The sequence below is a fragment of the Elephantulus edwardii genome, unplaced genomic scaffold, assembly GCF_000299155.1.
Source record: "Elephantulus edwardii isolate Elephantulus edwardi_28Jun2011 unplaced genomic scaffold, EleEdw1.0 scaffold00010, whole genome shotgun sequence".
NCBI lineage: Eukaryota > Metazoa > Chordata > Mammalia > Macroscelidea > Macroscelididae > Elephantulus > Elephantulus edwardii.
The window spans coordinates 32,486,837-32,501,516 of record NW_006399760.1 but is presented as its reverse complement, the minus strand read 5'-3'; the positions used below and the strand labels follow the sequence as shown (position 1 = coordinate 32,501,516).

The 14,680-nt window shown below is 37.0% G+C and overlaps 1 protein-coding gene across 1 annotated transcript in view; it reads left to right on the top strand.

Moving 5' to 3' along the window:
- The window catches only part of CCDC148 (coiled-coil domain containing 148), a 314,203-nt gene that overhangs the window by 19,477 nt on the left and 280,046 nt on the right, over positions 1 to 14,680 (top strand). Inside the window, exons 2-4 of the mRNA XM_006880794.1 lie at positions 273 to 355; positions 9,488 to 9,583; positions 9,679 to 9,860. Of these exons, the coding sequence (XP_006880856.1) occupies positions 308 to 355; positions 9,488 to 9,583; positions 9,679 to 9,860 (326 nt within the window). The 5' untranslated portion in view covers positions 273 to 307. The remainder of the gene's footprint in view (positions 1 to 272; positions 356 to 9,487; positions 9,584 to 9,678; positions 9,861 to 14,680) is intronic.

Sequence of the window (14,680 nt, the reverse complement as noted above, 5' to 3'; positions counted from 1 at the left end):
ATATTTCTTATAATATAATTTCTTATATAATATCTCAATGGACCATAAACTGGAGGAAAAAGTATCTTGTGTTGACTCTTCCCTTGACTTAAGCAGATTTTTCTCAGCTTCAATGTGGGAGGAATGTTATTGTCAACCTGATTTTGTTGAAAAAATGTATATAATGTGGATAAGAATGCTACATCAGTTTGAAATGGGATTGAGTATTTCAACTACCAGTTATTTTTACAACATGATTGTAAAAATATTGATCAAGATAACATCCATTTCAGATGTAAGGTTGAATCAGAAATAAAATCCTTTCTGAATGAAGAGAATGTTGGAAATGAATGTCTTTCTGACCTTACTGATTTTGGTAAGTTGGGTTTTTTTTTAAATTCTGTATGCAAAGGCGGGTTTTGTTTTGAAGAATGGAAATAACCAATCTCCAAATAAAACTTTGCTATAATTACATGTCCTTTAAGAAATTTTTAATTCTACTATTTCCTTTATTCAATTTTGTTTTTTTATAGAACAAGAGTTGTCGAAAGAGTGGTGCGCATATCTGAAAAATGTGGTAGATCCTGTTCACCAGTTGCTAGCAGATCTGAAATACAGAAAGTGTCATATTTCACAACATTCAGACCCACATTTTCAATTTAACTCAGTGGAAGTGCTGAAAGAGGTTAGTATGTTACATTTACTTATTTTTCCCCCCTGACTCCACTTTTTTTTCTTTCTCTCTGATGACCACTAATCTTCTTTTGCCTCAATGAATTTGTCTAGCCTAGATTGGTTTTTTTTGCTTCCAACCTATTTCACTTAGTATGCTTTTGACATTCATCCCTGAAGAGGAAAGTATCAGAAATTTATTTCATTAAGTAGATAGTAGATACACATTAAGATGAATGAAAGGAAAGGTGTTATACAATAAGAGGGTGAAAAGCAGTATCTCTAGAGAAATGGAAAACAGGAAAAGGTGTGCAAGTGATACAGGGTGAAGTGTATACATAATTGTATGCGTAACCTTGAACTTAGTAATGACAAACATTAGTCTACAAGTGAATATATTATTAGGCAGGCAAGATAAAAAGATATGGACAGGTAAAAGGAATTATACTCATGACTGTATGAAAGCTTGCTAAATGATAAATTAACCTACACATTTGAACATACTTTAAATACATCCATGTCTGTGGTTGAGCATTACAAAGAGGTAACCCCACAGAAACTTCTTTATCATAATCAAACACTCTGAAAGAATGAGTTCTGAGTTCTGGGGTCTCAAGACCATATACCTTTTGTGTGTGTGTGTGTGTGTGTATGTGTTGGTTTTTTTTTGGGGGGTGTTTGTTTTGCTTTCTTTCTTTAAAAAATTATTATTAATTTCAATGAAAATTTACAGAGACTTTGGATTTCCATTCATTCATTGTTGCACTTTTCTCCCCTCCCAACCCTCCCCCTGAGTATACTGCCCTCTTGGAAAAGTAAAAGAAAAATTCTTTCATTGTTTTACAATCCCTCCCCCCGGTCTACTCCACTATGCAGCCTTTGCTCTGGACTCGTGTCATGACAAAAATACCTAATAATTTTCCCTCTTAAACAGTTTTCTCCCTCATCTGTTTCAATGCATTATTGAACCTATCCTCAGTCTCCTCCCAACCTCGAGGTCAGTCCTACTTTTTACAACAGTGGCATCATGCAGTATTTGTCCTTTTGTGACTGAGATACTTCACTCAGCATAATGTCCTTCAGGGTCACCCATTTTGAATAATATTGCATGAGTTCCTTGTTTTTCAATGCAGCATAGTATTCTATTGCATGAATATACCACAGCTTCTCTATCCATTTGTTTGTTGAGGGTACTTAGGTTGTTTCCAACTCCTTGTTATTATGAACAAAGCTGTGATAAACATGGGTATGCATATATCTGCTTGGATGTCAGTTATGGTCTCTTTGGGGTATATTCCCAGGAGTGGAACTGCTGGGTCAAGTGGTATCTCTACTTGCAACTTTTTGAGAAAGTGCCATACTGCCTTCCACAGTGGTTGCACCATTTTACACTTCTACCAACAGTGAATAAGGGTTCCAGTTTCTCCACAACCAAGGACATCAAAAGCAAAAGACATAATGTAATCCACCATAGCAATGTTCTGCATCCTATTTTGGTGGCCATCTAAGGTGCAACTATTTTTTTTCCAGTGTGGAACAAAGAAGATCAAAGACAGCCAATGATGTGCAGAAACAATTAGTCCAAAGGACTAAAAGATCACATAAACTTCAACCTTTATTACTCAGACCAGAAGAGCTGGATGGTGGTGACTGCAGATCACTCTAAATGCAATTAAATTAGAAGGTCTTGCATTCAGTGGGAGAAAAATATGGAACAAACTAAAAAATCACAAAAATGACCAGGCTTGCTGTTAAAAGAGCTTTTAAGCTGTGGTCCTTAGTAATCCTTAGAACTTAGAACTAAATCCACTCCTGTTGTTTAACTTTCAGCCAAAAATTAGGCATTCTTATAAAGGGAATACCAACGTTAAGCCAACTAATAGGCATTCTGACTCACTTATTAGATCAACCAGTCATTCAAGATCCTAAGATGAAAATAGAAATACCTTTTGACTAAGCAATTCCACTACTAGGAAATATACCCTGAACAAATCAGAACTGTAATTCAAACAGATGTATGCAAACCCGTTTTTATTGCCAATAGCAATAAACATTATTCATAATAAGATGAAAGCAATCCAAGTGCCCATCAACAAACAAATGGATTGAAAAACTATGATATATTCACACAATGGAATTTTATGCAGCATTAAAAAACAATGAATTTGTAAAACATTACAAAATATGCATGATTGAAAGACATTATGCTTAGTGAAATATCTTGGTAAAAAAAGGACAAATACTGCATAACATTACTGTTGTAAAATAAGATTGATACATGGGAATGAGGGGAGAATAAGAAAAGAGTGGACAGCTAAAGAACACTGTATTGGAACAGATGAAGGGAAGAACTGTCTGAAAGGAATGTCTGATTAGGCATTATATGTATGACAAGAGTCTGGAACAAGAAGTGCATCACAAAGTGGACTAAGAGGGCAGAATGAAGGGGTGGGATGAAAATGTATTACAATGAATACATGAAAACCCGACTTTTCTGTAAACTTTCATTAATATCACAATACAAATATTACCAAATGACTATTTAAAAACCCAAAGAAGCTCATAAGGGTAACATTTGGCTAGGGAGAAATCTCAGAAGAAAGAGAAAGGGGGGGAAAACCCCCACAAAAAAGTAATTTCTTTTTAGGTCTAAATAAGACCCTATCATTTGTATATGTTACTTTCTGATTATTCACCTATTTCTTAATGTACCCTTGAGTTATCCTCATCTTTTGGCTATTTAGAATAATACTGTAGTAAAAAATTTTCCATATATCTTACTGAATCTCTCCTTTCAATTAATATTGAAAACCCATGATTTCCTGATTCAAAATGGCCAGCACTAGTCCACCTAATGCATAAGATGTCGATCTCTCTGTGTTCTATTTCAGTTTTTTATAACTTCCAGTTTTCTTAGATTCATGTATTATTTTTCCATTTTTCAATTATTATTAGATGTTTGTAGGTATTCTCATTTTGAGTCTTGCCACATCAGCAAATGAAGGTCCTTCCTAGATAAAAGTTTTGCTGTATTATTATCATTATAGTAGACTTTACTTTCATCTCCAGTTCCATTGTGAGTGCCTTCCAACCTTAGTGACTATCTTCCTGTACTTTATCCAGCAATGGTCTTCTGCTGTCCGTAGGGTTTTCAAAGACTTATTATTTCAGAAATGATTGATCAGTCATACTTCTTAGTCTGGTAGCACTTCTGAAACCTGTCCACTGTGAGTGGCCCTGCTGGTATTTGAAATACCAGTGGCCCAGCTTTCACAGTCAAAACAACACACTAGCCACCACAGAATGGGGCACTGACAGACAAGTGGTGGTCTGACAGGCCACCTTTTGGGAGTCCAAAATGTAATCCAGTAGATTGCGGGAATTAGTGAACAATATCCTTAATATCCCATGTAAGTAAAATTTTGTGAAGATTATTAAAAATGATGGAATACTACATTGACAGGGAACTGCCAGAAATTGAAGATGGATTCAGTAGAGGTTGTGGCACAAGGGATAGCATTGTTGATGTCAAGTAGATATTGGCTGAAGGCAGAGAATACCAGAAAGATGTTTACTTGTATTTTATTGAATATGCAAAAGAATTTGACTGTGTAGGTAATGAAAAAAAACAAAACAAAACAAAAAAACACAAAAAAAACAAACTATGGCTACTATTTAGTAGAATGGGAATTCCAGAACTTTAAATTGATCTCCTGTGAATCTTATACATAGAACAAGAAGCAGCTGTCTGAACAAAACAAGGAAATAGTACGCAGTTTAAAATCAGGAAAGATGTGCATCAGAGTTCTAGCCTCTCTCCTTATCTATTCAATCTGTATGCTGAGGAAATGATTCAGGATGCTGAACTATTTGAAGAGGAATATGGCATCAGGATTGGAGGAAGACTTATCAACAACTTGCATGATGCAGATGACACAACTTTGCTTGCAGAAGACATAGAAGCCTTGAAACACTTGCTGAAGAAGATAAAAGATTGTAATAGCCTGAAATATGGGTTGTATCTTAATATCAAGAAAACAAAAATCTTCACCACTGAACTAAAAAGTAACATCATGATATGTGGAGGAAAAGATTGAAATTTCCGACAATTTTATTTTACTTGGGTCAACAATCAGTACCCATGGAGGCAGCAGTCAAAAATCTCATAAGCCATATTGAGTTGGGGAAATCTATCAAGCACCTTTCCAAAGTGCTAAAAGATGTTAGTTTCAAGGCTAAGGTGCACCTGATCCAAACCATTGTCTTTAATTGCCTTCTTTGGACTAGAAAATTGGACAGTGAATAAGACTGAAGAAGAATCAATGCCTTGAATTGTGGTGTTGGTGAAGAGTATCGAATACTCCATGAACAGATAAAAGAACAAACAAATATGTCTTGAAGGAAGTGCATTATGCCGATAAGAAATGACTGTAGTGCAACCAGGGTGTTCCTCAGTAGCAAAGATGGTGAAACTTCCTCTCACTTCCTATGGGCATTTTTTTTTTCAAGAGGAACCAGTTCTTGGAGAGAGACATCATGCTAGGAAAGGTGGAGGTTAAGAGAAAGAGAGGAAGACCCTCCAGGGAATGAGTCGATGAAGTGACTACCACAACAGCCTTGATCATGACAGAGATGATGAGAATGGGGCAGGATAGGGCTAGTTCAGATCTATTGCTTATAGGATTACTGTGAATCATAGCTCACTTGAAGGCACTTAGAGCAATGACAACAATTTTCAGTTTTATAGACTTTTATCTGGAAGTTGAATTGCTGGGGTTTATGGTCATTCTAGGAGCATTACCTAGTGACAAGAAGCTGCACTGCAATGCCAATGGCACACAGTTCAAATACACCAGCTGTTCCACAGGCAGTCTCCTCCAGTGCAATTAACTGTCTCTGAAAACCTGCCAGTGGGTCAGCTACAGGTCTGTCTCAACTCGACGGTACACCACAACTACAACAAGGGAACTCTGGTGACATAGACCCTGGAGAGTTACACAGCTAACAGAAAACAAACCTTCTCTGGTATTTGGAAACCACTAGCTTCTCCACAGAATAAAAGTAGGCAATCTCCTTCTGTGTGATTTAGCTTTGGGAAACCTACTGGAAGGTCAGCTATGAGTCAGGTCCATTCTGATGACAGTGAATTGAGTTTGAGTTTCTGGACAGCACAGAGAATTAAACTGTACTAACCAAAATTTTGGTAGTTTGAATCCACCTAGAGATAAACCTACAAAGAAAGACCTGACATTTTACTTAAAAAGATCACAACCATCAGAAACCCCATAGAGTGTATTTCTTCTCTAAAACTCAGGATCACCATCAATAAAAACAGACTTGATGGAATACTATGCATCACTCAGGAATAATGATTTAAAAATATATAACATGATTAACTCAGTTTCATAAGAACAAATATTACATATAATAATGTTCTTCCATTATTGTAGAAATAGAGTGATAACTAGTAAGATTTGTCTAAAAGTCCAAAGGGGGAAAGGAGGAGGGCAGGGAGGCTGGGGGTGGGGAGAGGGGAATTCAAAGGATCATAGAATTGGTGTGTAGAGGGATGGAGGGAAGACATTAGAATAGATCATTTGGAACCTGAAAAGACAGGGTAATAGGCATAGTTCAATGGTAATTAATTTTATAAAACACAGTGTATACAAATGATTATACGAAACACAATATGAATGAAGGAATGTGTAAAACACAATGTGTATTAATGAAACACAGTGGATATAACTTTTATATGCAAACCAATAAAAATTTTTAAAAAATAGACTTGAGAGGAAGTTCTTGTTTGTTTTTAAGACCCTTTTAGGTACCAGCAAACCATTTGTTTCTGCCTTAGTTATTTAGAGATAACCACGCATGGATAACGTTAGCAAATTTACTTTCTTGTGGAGTAACATGCTCAAACTTGTCTCATTGCCATGGAGTTGGAACAGACTTTGACAGTTACTATTATTTTTGAGAATGGAATATTTCTTTTTTTTTGGTCCAAATTGAAATGAGACACAAAGAAATGTGCTTTTGGTTTGAGTAGACCGTAGAGCAAATTATGACTACTCTGTATCTTTAATCTGCCCGGGAATTTTCTTTATGCCTTCTAAGAACCCACTGAAGAGTCAGCTATGATTCAGTTCTGCCTTAATCACAACTGAGTTACAATGTAGGATGCCCAAATTCATCTTATTACTGTGGATTTACTCAGCTGACTTTCCAGTGGATATCTGAGTCTATAAATTCCACAAGAGGAAAGTATCTTTCTTTGTTGGAGTCACTGGTGGACTCAAAAATACCAGAGATGTGCGCTTTGGGTAAGCCACGCACTCCTCATGGACCACACCACCAAAGATCCAAATTCAGGGTGTGGGCCCTAGGGGATGGCTTTCTCTTGTGGTTCCTGGGTCTAGGAATTTTGCAGCACAGGAACTTGAACCCAAAGGAGGTGCTCCACTCCTGGAATTTGTCTCTTGGTTTTGTATAAGTCCACTTTATCTACTTGTTCTCCTCCCCTTTTACCTTTTTTAACAAAAAAGATGTTCCACACTCAAGGGAAGCTCCTGTTTCATGGATCAGGGCTATTATATGTTTAAGTCTGTGGCATCCTACCCTTAATCTTTTTATAATTTCTTGCTTTATTGATTAATGGGCGATAATCACGTAACTTTCAGATTTCATGAATATACTTCTGGGAGGTACAGTTAAATCTATGGCAATTACCATTGTTTTTGAGACTATAATATTTAATTTTTATGCAAATTAAAATAATTTGAGGTAAAAATAAATATGTGTGTTATGATTTTAAGTATATTATACAGCAAATTAGGGAACTCTTATGTCTTAGTGGATAAGGAGTTGTGCAGCCATCCTAAAGGCAGGAGATTCAAATATACCATGGGAAAAAGATGGGCAAGCTCCTTCTGTGCCGTTTACAGCCTCTGACAGGCTACTGGAGGGTTAGCTATGAGTTGGTTCCCATTTGATGACACACAGTAACAACAATGTACAGCAAATTATGACTAATTCTGTATATTGAATGTCTTGAAGCACTTTCTTTTTTTGGTTGGAATTTTGTACTGGGCTTGTAAGTTGTCTCTGTGCTTTTTATTCTTAGTATTCTTCTTTTTTAAGAAAAAAAGATCAAATCGTTCCTGCTAAATAGTCCCCCAGGGCTCCTACTGGTTCTCAATTCTTCCCTATCTGACAGGCTTCAATGCCACTTCCTCTATGTCAGCTCCCTTTCCCAAAGGAACTCAAACACACTGATGTTGGCCTTCGTTCTATTGCTCACACATGCCACGTTCTCTCTTCTCAAGGCTTTTGCACTATTTCTTCTGTTCCATGATGGCACTCTGTAGCATTTAACTGCTTTAATGCTGCCTTATCCAAGAGATCTATCTTTATCACACACACAAAAGAAACTACACTTACTCCCTAACACATCATCTTGATTTTATTATAAGTACATCATTTATCCCCTCTGGGAACTTTCTTCTATATTTTTTTCTGATTAACTTATTGACTGCCTCCTCTGACTAGAGCATCAATGTATTTGTACTAGGTGTAAGAGTTTTGGGTGCTTTTTATTGCTCTACTTTTCAGTTACTCTGTTGTTGTTAAGTGCCATCAAAATGACTGTGACTCAGAGAACCTAGGAACAACAGATACGAACCTTTCCTTCTCCTAACTGACCCTCACCATGTCTGATATACAGGAACCCATTGTTACAGTCACTGAAATCAATCTTTTTCATGGTCTTCCCCAGATCCTCTAGCTTTCCCAGCAAGATGTCTTTTTCTAAGGACTGGGCCCTCCTTTAACATGCCTAAAGTATAATGAGATGCAGTGTCACTATTCTTGCCTCTAAGGAGCACCCTGGTTGCCCTTCCTCCAAACAGATTGATTTGTTTCCTTGGAAGTTCATGGTATTTCCAGTACTCTTTTCTTCTTGTTCCGTAATGTTGCTATAATGTTTATAATAATCATCATCATACCACGCTGCATTGAAAAACAAGGAACTCATGCAATATTATTCAAAATGGGTGACCCTGGAGGACATTATGCTGAGTGAAGTATCTCAGTCACAAAAGGACAAATAGTGCATGGTGCCACTGTTGTAAAATAGGACTGACATTGGGATTCGGGGGAGACTGAGAAAGATGGGTTAAATAATGTATACTGCATTGAAACAGATGAGGGAGAAAACTCTTTAAAAGGGATATGTGATTAGGTATTTTTGTCATGACGGGAGTCCAGAGCGAAAGCTGCATAGTGGACTGGACCTGGGGGGAGGGATTGTAAAACAAAGAAAGAATTTTTTTTTTTTTTTTTTTGGAAGGGAGGGGGGGGAGTGGGGGGGGGGGAGAAAAGGGCAACAATGAATGAGTGGAAATCCAAAGTCTCTTTAAATTTTCATTGAAGTTAATAATTATAATAATAATAAAAAAATCATGCCCAGCAGTTTTTTTGGGTATTAAAGGCAATGAAAAAGAAGTTGGTGTGATTGCAGTAGAGACAATCTGGTAAGTTCTCTGCCTCGCCAGGAACAAAATCCAAATGTTAATGCAATAGGTACAGTCCAGTTGTGAGCTCACAATCCTTCCTGAGTCTGGTTTTGAGTTGTGTGTCTGGAAGTTCATTGAGGATCAGATCTCTAATAAACTCTGTGGTATCTTTGAAACTGTTCCACAAATTCCTTATTGAGAACTTTTCTTCTCTAATTTTACCACTTTTCAATTTGGCTTTTGTGAATAATTTCTGTGCTGTTAAACATTTGTTGATTTGTAATAATTAGCATTCTTCCAAATTTGTTCTGAATGTCCTATAGGTTGACTTTGTGAAGAAACAATTGAAAGCTGTTTTTGAAAGACTTAGCTTGGACCAACAAAAAATACAAAATGATCTTTTAGATTGGACTATGAAAGTAAGTGTGATAAAAAAAGTGTGATGCAGATAGCCATTTATTTGTTTATAGGTTTATAGAAATAAAATAATAATGTATATATATCCCCCACCCAGGTACTTGGTCATCCTTCAGAAGAAAAAAGTAACCTGCTTAATGAACTTCCCCTGGAACTGGAAACTTTGGAATGCCCATATCCTGATTTGAAATCGTCAATCATTACTGAGCTCTGTAACTTGACTGAAAAATATCAAAAGAGACTTCAGGAATTTGATCTGCAGATAGAAGATATATACAGGTAATAAGATTAAAACTTCTTGAATCTTATACATTTTTAGCACTAGAATTTCTGTTTGCAACTATACTTCTGAGTTATTTCTCTGTAGTTACTTTGCATTTGAAATATAGCCAGTCAGTACAATTTAAATTGGTGCATTGGTGGCTTAGTCAGTAGGGGATTGCACTGCCAACCCAAAGGCAGCTCAAAGGCAGTTCAAATCCGCCAGCTACTCCAAGGGAGAAAACTGCACATTCTCCTCCTGTGCAGTTTCTAACCTCTGAAAACCAGCTGGAGAGTTAGCTGTGAGTCGGTTCTGACTCAGTGTCAATGAGTTTTGGGGTGTTTTTTGTTTTGTTTTGTTTTTGCTTTTCAAATGAAGAGGGTACTTTCTCCAACATGACTTTAATTTTTGAATGTAAGATCTTGAGATTTTTATAAAGTTAAATCTGATGAGAATATTCCTTATATTGCGTTTTTAAAAGAATCACTCCCCTTACAATGAATTTTATTGCTTTTAATCCACTATGATTTTGTGCCATCAGAAAAACACAGAATTCTTTCTAAATTTTTACTTTTTGTGTTTATTTAGAGAAAATTAAATGTTGTGTTTTAGTTCATATCCTTATGACAATCGTCTTGTAAGTGAAAAATAAAATGTTAAGAAATTAAAAATTCAATTTGGCCAGCAGTCACCATCAGAGGTGGATGTATGTATGTATGTATACAATAATGTATACTGAAATTAATTTAAAGAACACTTCAGAAATACTATCCTGGATCAGATCAGTTGCCTACTTCATATAATATCTGTATATGAGGTTTCTGAGAGATATTTTGAAGAAAACACGTTTTTGTTCTATTATATTAACTTGAAATTCTTTCCAAAGAATATTTACTGAAAAGTATAGGTACTGATGGGAAACATCGATGTATGTCACAGGACAGGGAAGGGGTCAGGTGGGGGGCTCGTAGGGCTGCTGTGAGTCATGCTGGATGGCCCCTAACAATAACAATTTGAAATGTCAGAAAATGAACTTATAAACTTATCTACTTTTAATATTTGATTAATTTGTGAGTAAAGTTCTTTTGCATGAAACAAATGGAAAATAAAAATGAACACCAACCAGGAAAACTTTCAGACCTGCCAAGTAGAGTGCTTATGGGCTCAAACTTTTCAGTTCCAGCATCTCCCTGTCTCAGCAAAACTGTTGGTGATTAAAGCCAATCCTGGGTGAGCCCAGAGGCTTTCTGACTTAGGCTTCTTTCTGCTGCTTCCGTGGGGGTCCTGGCTTTGTTCCTCTTCAGCAGATGAAATGTCTTTTGGTTTCCTCAGAGACTTCTCTCTGTTTTCCCCTCCCTTTATTCCTTCCAACCTTGCCATAAACCTGCAGGGTGGGGGGGGGGGGATGGTGTTAATAATAAATAATTTACATTTGTTGATTGATTAATTAACTGCATTTTAATTGAAGCTCAGTCATAATGTAATGTTAATTCAACCGTGCACTTAATTTTAAGTCTTTAATTGTAAAATGAAGGCCCTCTCTCTCTCCTTCCCATTCTAGCCTTGTTAAAGAGATTTTATAACTTATCAAGCAAGAGGAAGAGGTTTTCTTTTGTGTTAAGAGTGGGTACTATGATTAGGCTGAAGGAGGTTTTATCTGACACAGTCCTTTTAAATTAAGCTGGCTAGCCCATGGGTTTTCTTTCCAGATGACATCAAGCCCCCTAGAAAAGTTGACTAAAAAAGTGATGTTTCTCGAAAAAAAGTTTTTTAGTATTTTGTAGTCAATTTTAACCCCTGGTGACAACTAACACATAATACACAAGGCCACCAAGATCATCTCAGCAGCTCCTGATACGGAGGAGTCAGCCTGAATGGGCTGCAGTGGCTACCACCCAGTAACCTACCTAGTTCATCTTCCCACTTTCCTTTTAGTCTGAACTCAATATCTTCTCCCTTTGGACAATACTATGCCATCCACAAATGTGAGTATAGAAAGCTTATGCTAAGTAATAATGAAAATGATGTTTTTAACAGTAATTTACATTTTGAATAAATATGGAAGTGCTAAACATTAGGACTGTGGCTTGTGGGCCGTAGGACACACAAGTATACCTTGAAGAATGAGTTGTTACTGCTGTGTGCTGTTGTGTTAGAGTCAACCAATAGCTGACCCTCCAGTGAGTGTTTAGAGGCATAGTAGGAGATTAACCATCCTTCTTCTGCAGAGCAGCAGGTAGGATTTGAACTGTGTACCTTTGGTATTACAGTGCATCTTCTTGCCACTAGGCCACTCATAATGACTAGCAAACTAATAAACTGTGATATAAAATGTACTTCTAATTTGTCAGTACTTGCCATCATTTTGGCATGGCAGCTCCATTTTTTAGTCTAGGTGTTAAATCGGTGAGAATTTACATAAATTGTTTGCCTTTATACTTACCTGTAAAGAGTAAAAAACTTTAAACAGATTTGGATGGAAATTCAAAACTGTAGTAAGTTTCTACTGGCCTGGAGATGCCATGTATCATAGTCTACTTTTTTACCTCCCTTATGTAAAGCAGTTCATTGTTTTGGATCAGATGGTCTCTATTCTACATCTTTACCATTTTCTTTGTTGGGGGTGGGGGGTATGCCAATCAGTAACCTCACTTTCCAGACAAAGAGCTGGCTCAGGGTGGTTCTAATCTAGTAAAAGCTCAGGATTTTTGTTAGATACTTTTCTCATAAAGAAGTAAAATAGCACTTTCTCTTCTCCCTGGAGGTGACCAACCAAGCATATCGCTGAGGTTGCTGCTGAAATCCAATCTATGAATGAAGGAAGCCAGCTCACAAGGAGAGAAAAAGCCCACAGAATCACAAAGTAATAATACAGCAAGAGCTGGAGCCTAGATTGAACTGTATGGAAGGAACATTTTACTACTAGATTTTCCAGGACCATTAGTTCACACTATTGGCTTAAGCTGGTGTGTTTCTTGGTTGCATGCAACTCACCCTATTAAATAAGCAATAAGTATCAATTGTCTCAAATATAAACAAAACAGGCTCAAGAAAACAGCAGTGATTATAAGGAAATCTCAACACTGCACAGTATTTTGTTCTGTTGTATGATCACTATTATTTTAAATGATCTTTGATGGCATCCAATGAGAACAACAGTAAGGATGTGTGTGTGTGTGTGTGCCCTTACATGTCTTTGGGCTGGTGCAAATGGCTTGACTACTAACTGAAAGTTTAATTGTTTAAGTCTACCTTAAGATACCTCAAAAGACAGGTCAGGCAATCTATTTCAGAAAGATCACAGCCTTGAAGACTCTATGAAATAATTTTGATCAGTACATATGGGGTCCCATGAGTGTGAATTGACTCCTCAGCAAGCAATAGCAATTTACCTTTATATACCTGGAGCAATGCATAAACATGATAATATTCATTGACTCTAGGAAGACAAGCTAGATTCCTGTGGGATGAGATACGACAGTTTTTCATTTGTAGTATAATCGTTCATTATGCCTTTTGAATTTTGAATGTTTATCTTTGTTTCATTGGCTACGCAAAGGCATTTGGCTGTGTGGATCACAATAAATTGTGGCTAACCTTGAGGAAGATGGAATCTCAGAACACTTCATCGTGCTTATACAAAACCTATCCTTCGACCAAGAAGCGGTCCTCAGAACAGAGCAAGTGATACTGCATGGTTCAAAATCTGGAAAGGAGTGTGTCAGGGATGCATCCTGTCCCCATACCTTTTCAATCTGTACGCAGAACAGATTATTTGGGAAGCAGGGTTTTATGAGGAGGAGTGTGGCATCAAGATTGGAGGGAGACTTATTAACAAACTATGATATGCAGATGACACAACCTTGCTTGCTGATACTGAAGAAGACCTGAAGCATTTGCTGCAAAAGGTCAAGGACTGCAGCCTTCAATATGGATTGAAGTTCAACATCAAGAAGATAAAGATTGAATTGCACTGGGAAAATCTGCTGTCATGGACCTCTTCAGAGTGTTGAAGAGCAACAATATCAGTCTAGATACAAAGGTGTGCCTAATCTAGGCCATGGTCTTCTCTATTACTTGTTATGCTTCAGACAGTTGAACAATGACTAAGGATGACAGAAGAAGAATAGAGACCTTCAAGTTGTGGTGCTGGAGAAGAGTCTTGAACATACCATGAACTTCCAAGAAAACAAATAGGTCTGTCTTTGAGAGGGTGAAACCAAGTGTCTCCTTGAAGGCTAGGATTTTGAAGCTCCACCTCACTTACTTTGGACACATGGCCAGGAGAGATTGTTCCTTGGGGAAGACATCATAATCAGAAGGGTAGATGGACAGTGCAGAGCTGCTGTACACAGGGTCATTATACACCACAGTTGACTCAACGGCACATAACAACAATAACATACTATGACAGTTCAAATTCACCAGATATTCTGCTGGAGAAGGAGGGACAATCTCCTCCTGTACCAGTCAGATCTGATATGATGGTACACACACACACAAAAATAATAAAATTAAAAAAAAATTTAAAGACCTCTAAAAAACAATGACATACTATGACAGGTTTGGAAGCAAGAATGGCATCCACTTTCTAAACACATGCCTCTGGAAACTGTATGAACTCTGATAAATGTCGATAGTTGTAAAGGGGCTTCAGGCCTTTTGTTCATAGAGTCTCTATGAGTCATGCTCAACTCAAAGGCAATCAACAACAACAGCAATTTTTTTTAAATCTGTTAAATATTTTTTAATATTATTTTGTTTCAATTTTTATTTTATTATTTTTGTGTGAGTGTACCGTCAAATCAGATCTGACTGGTACAGGAGGAGATTGTCC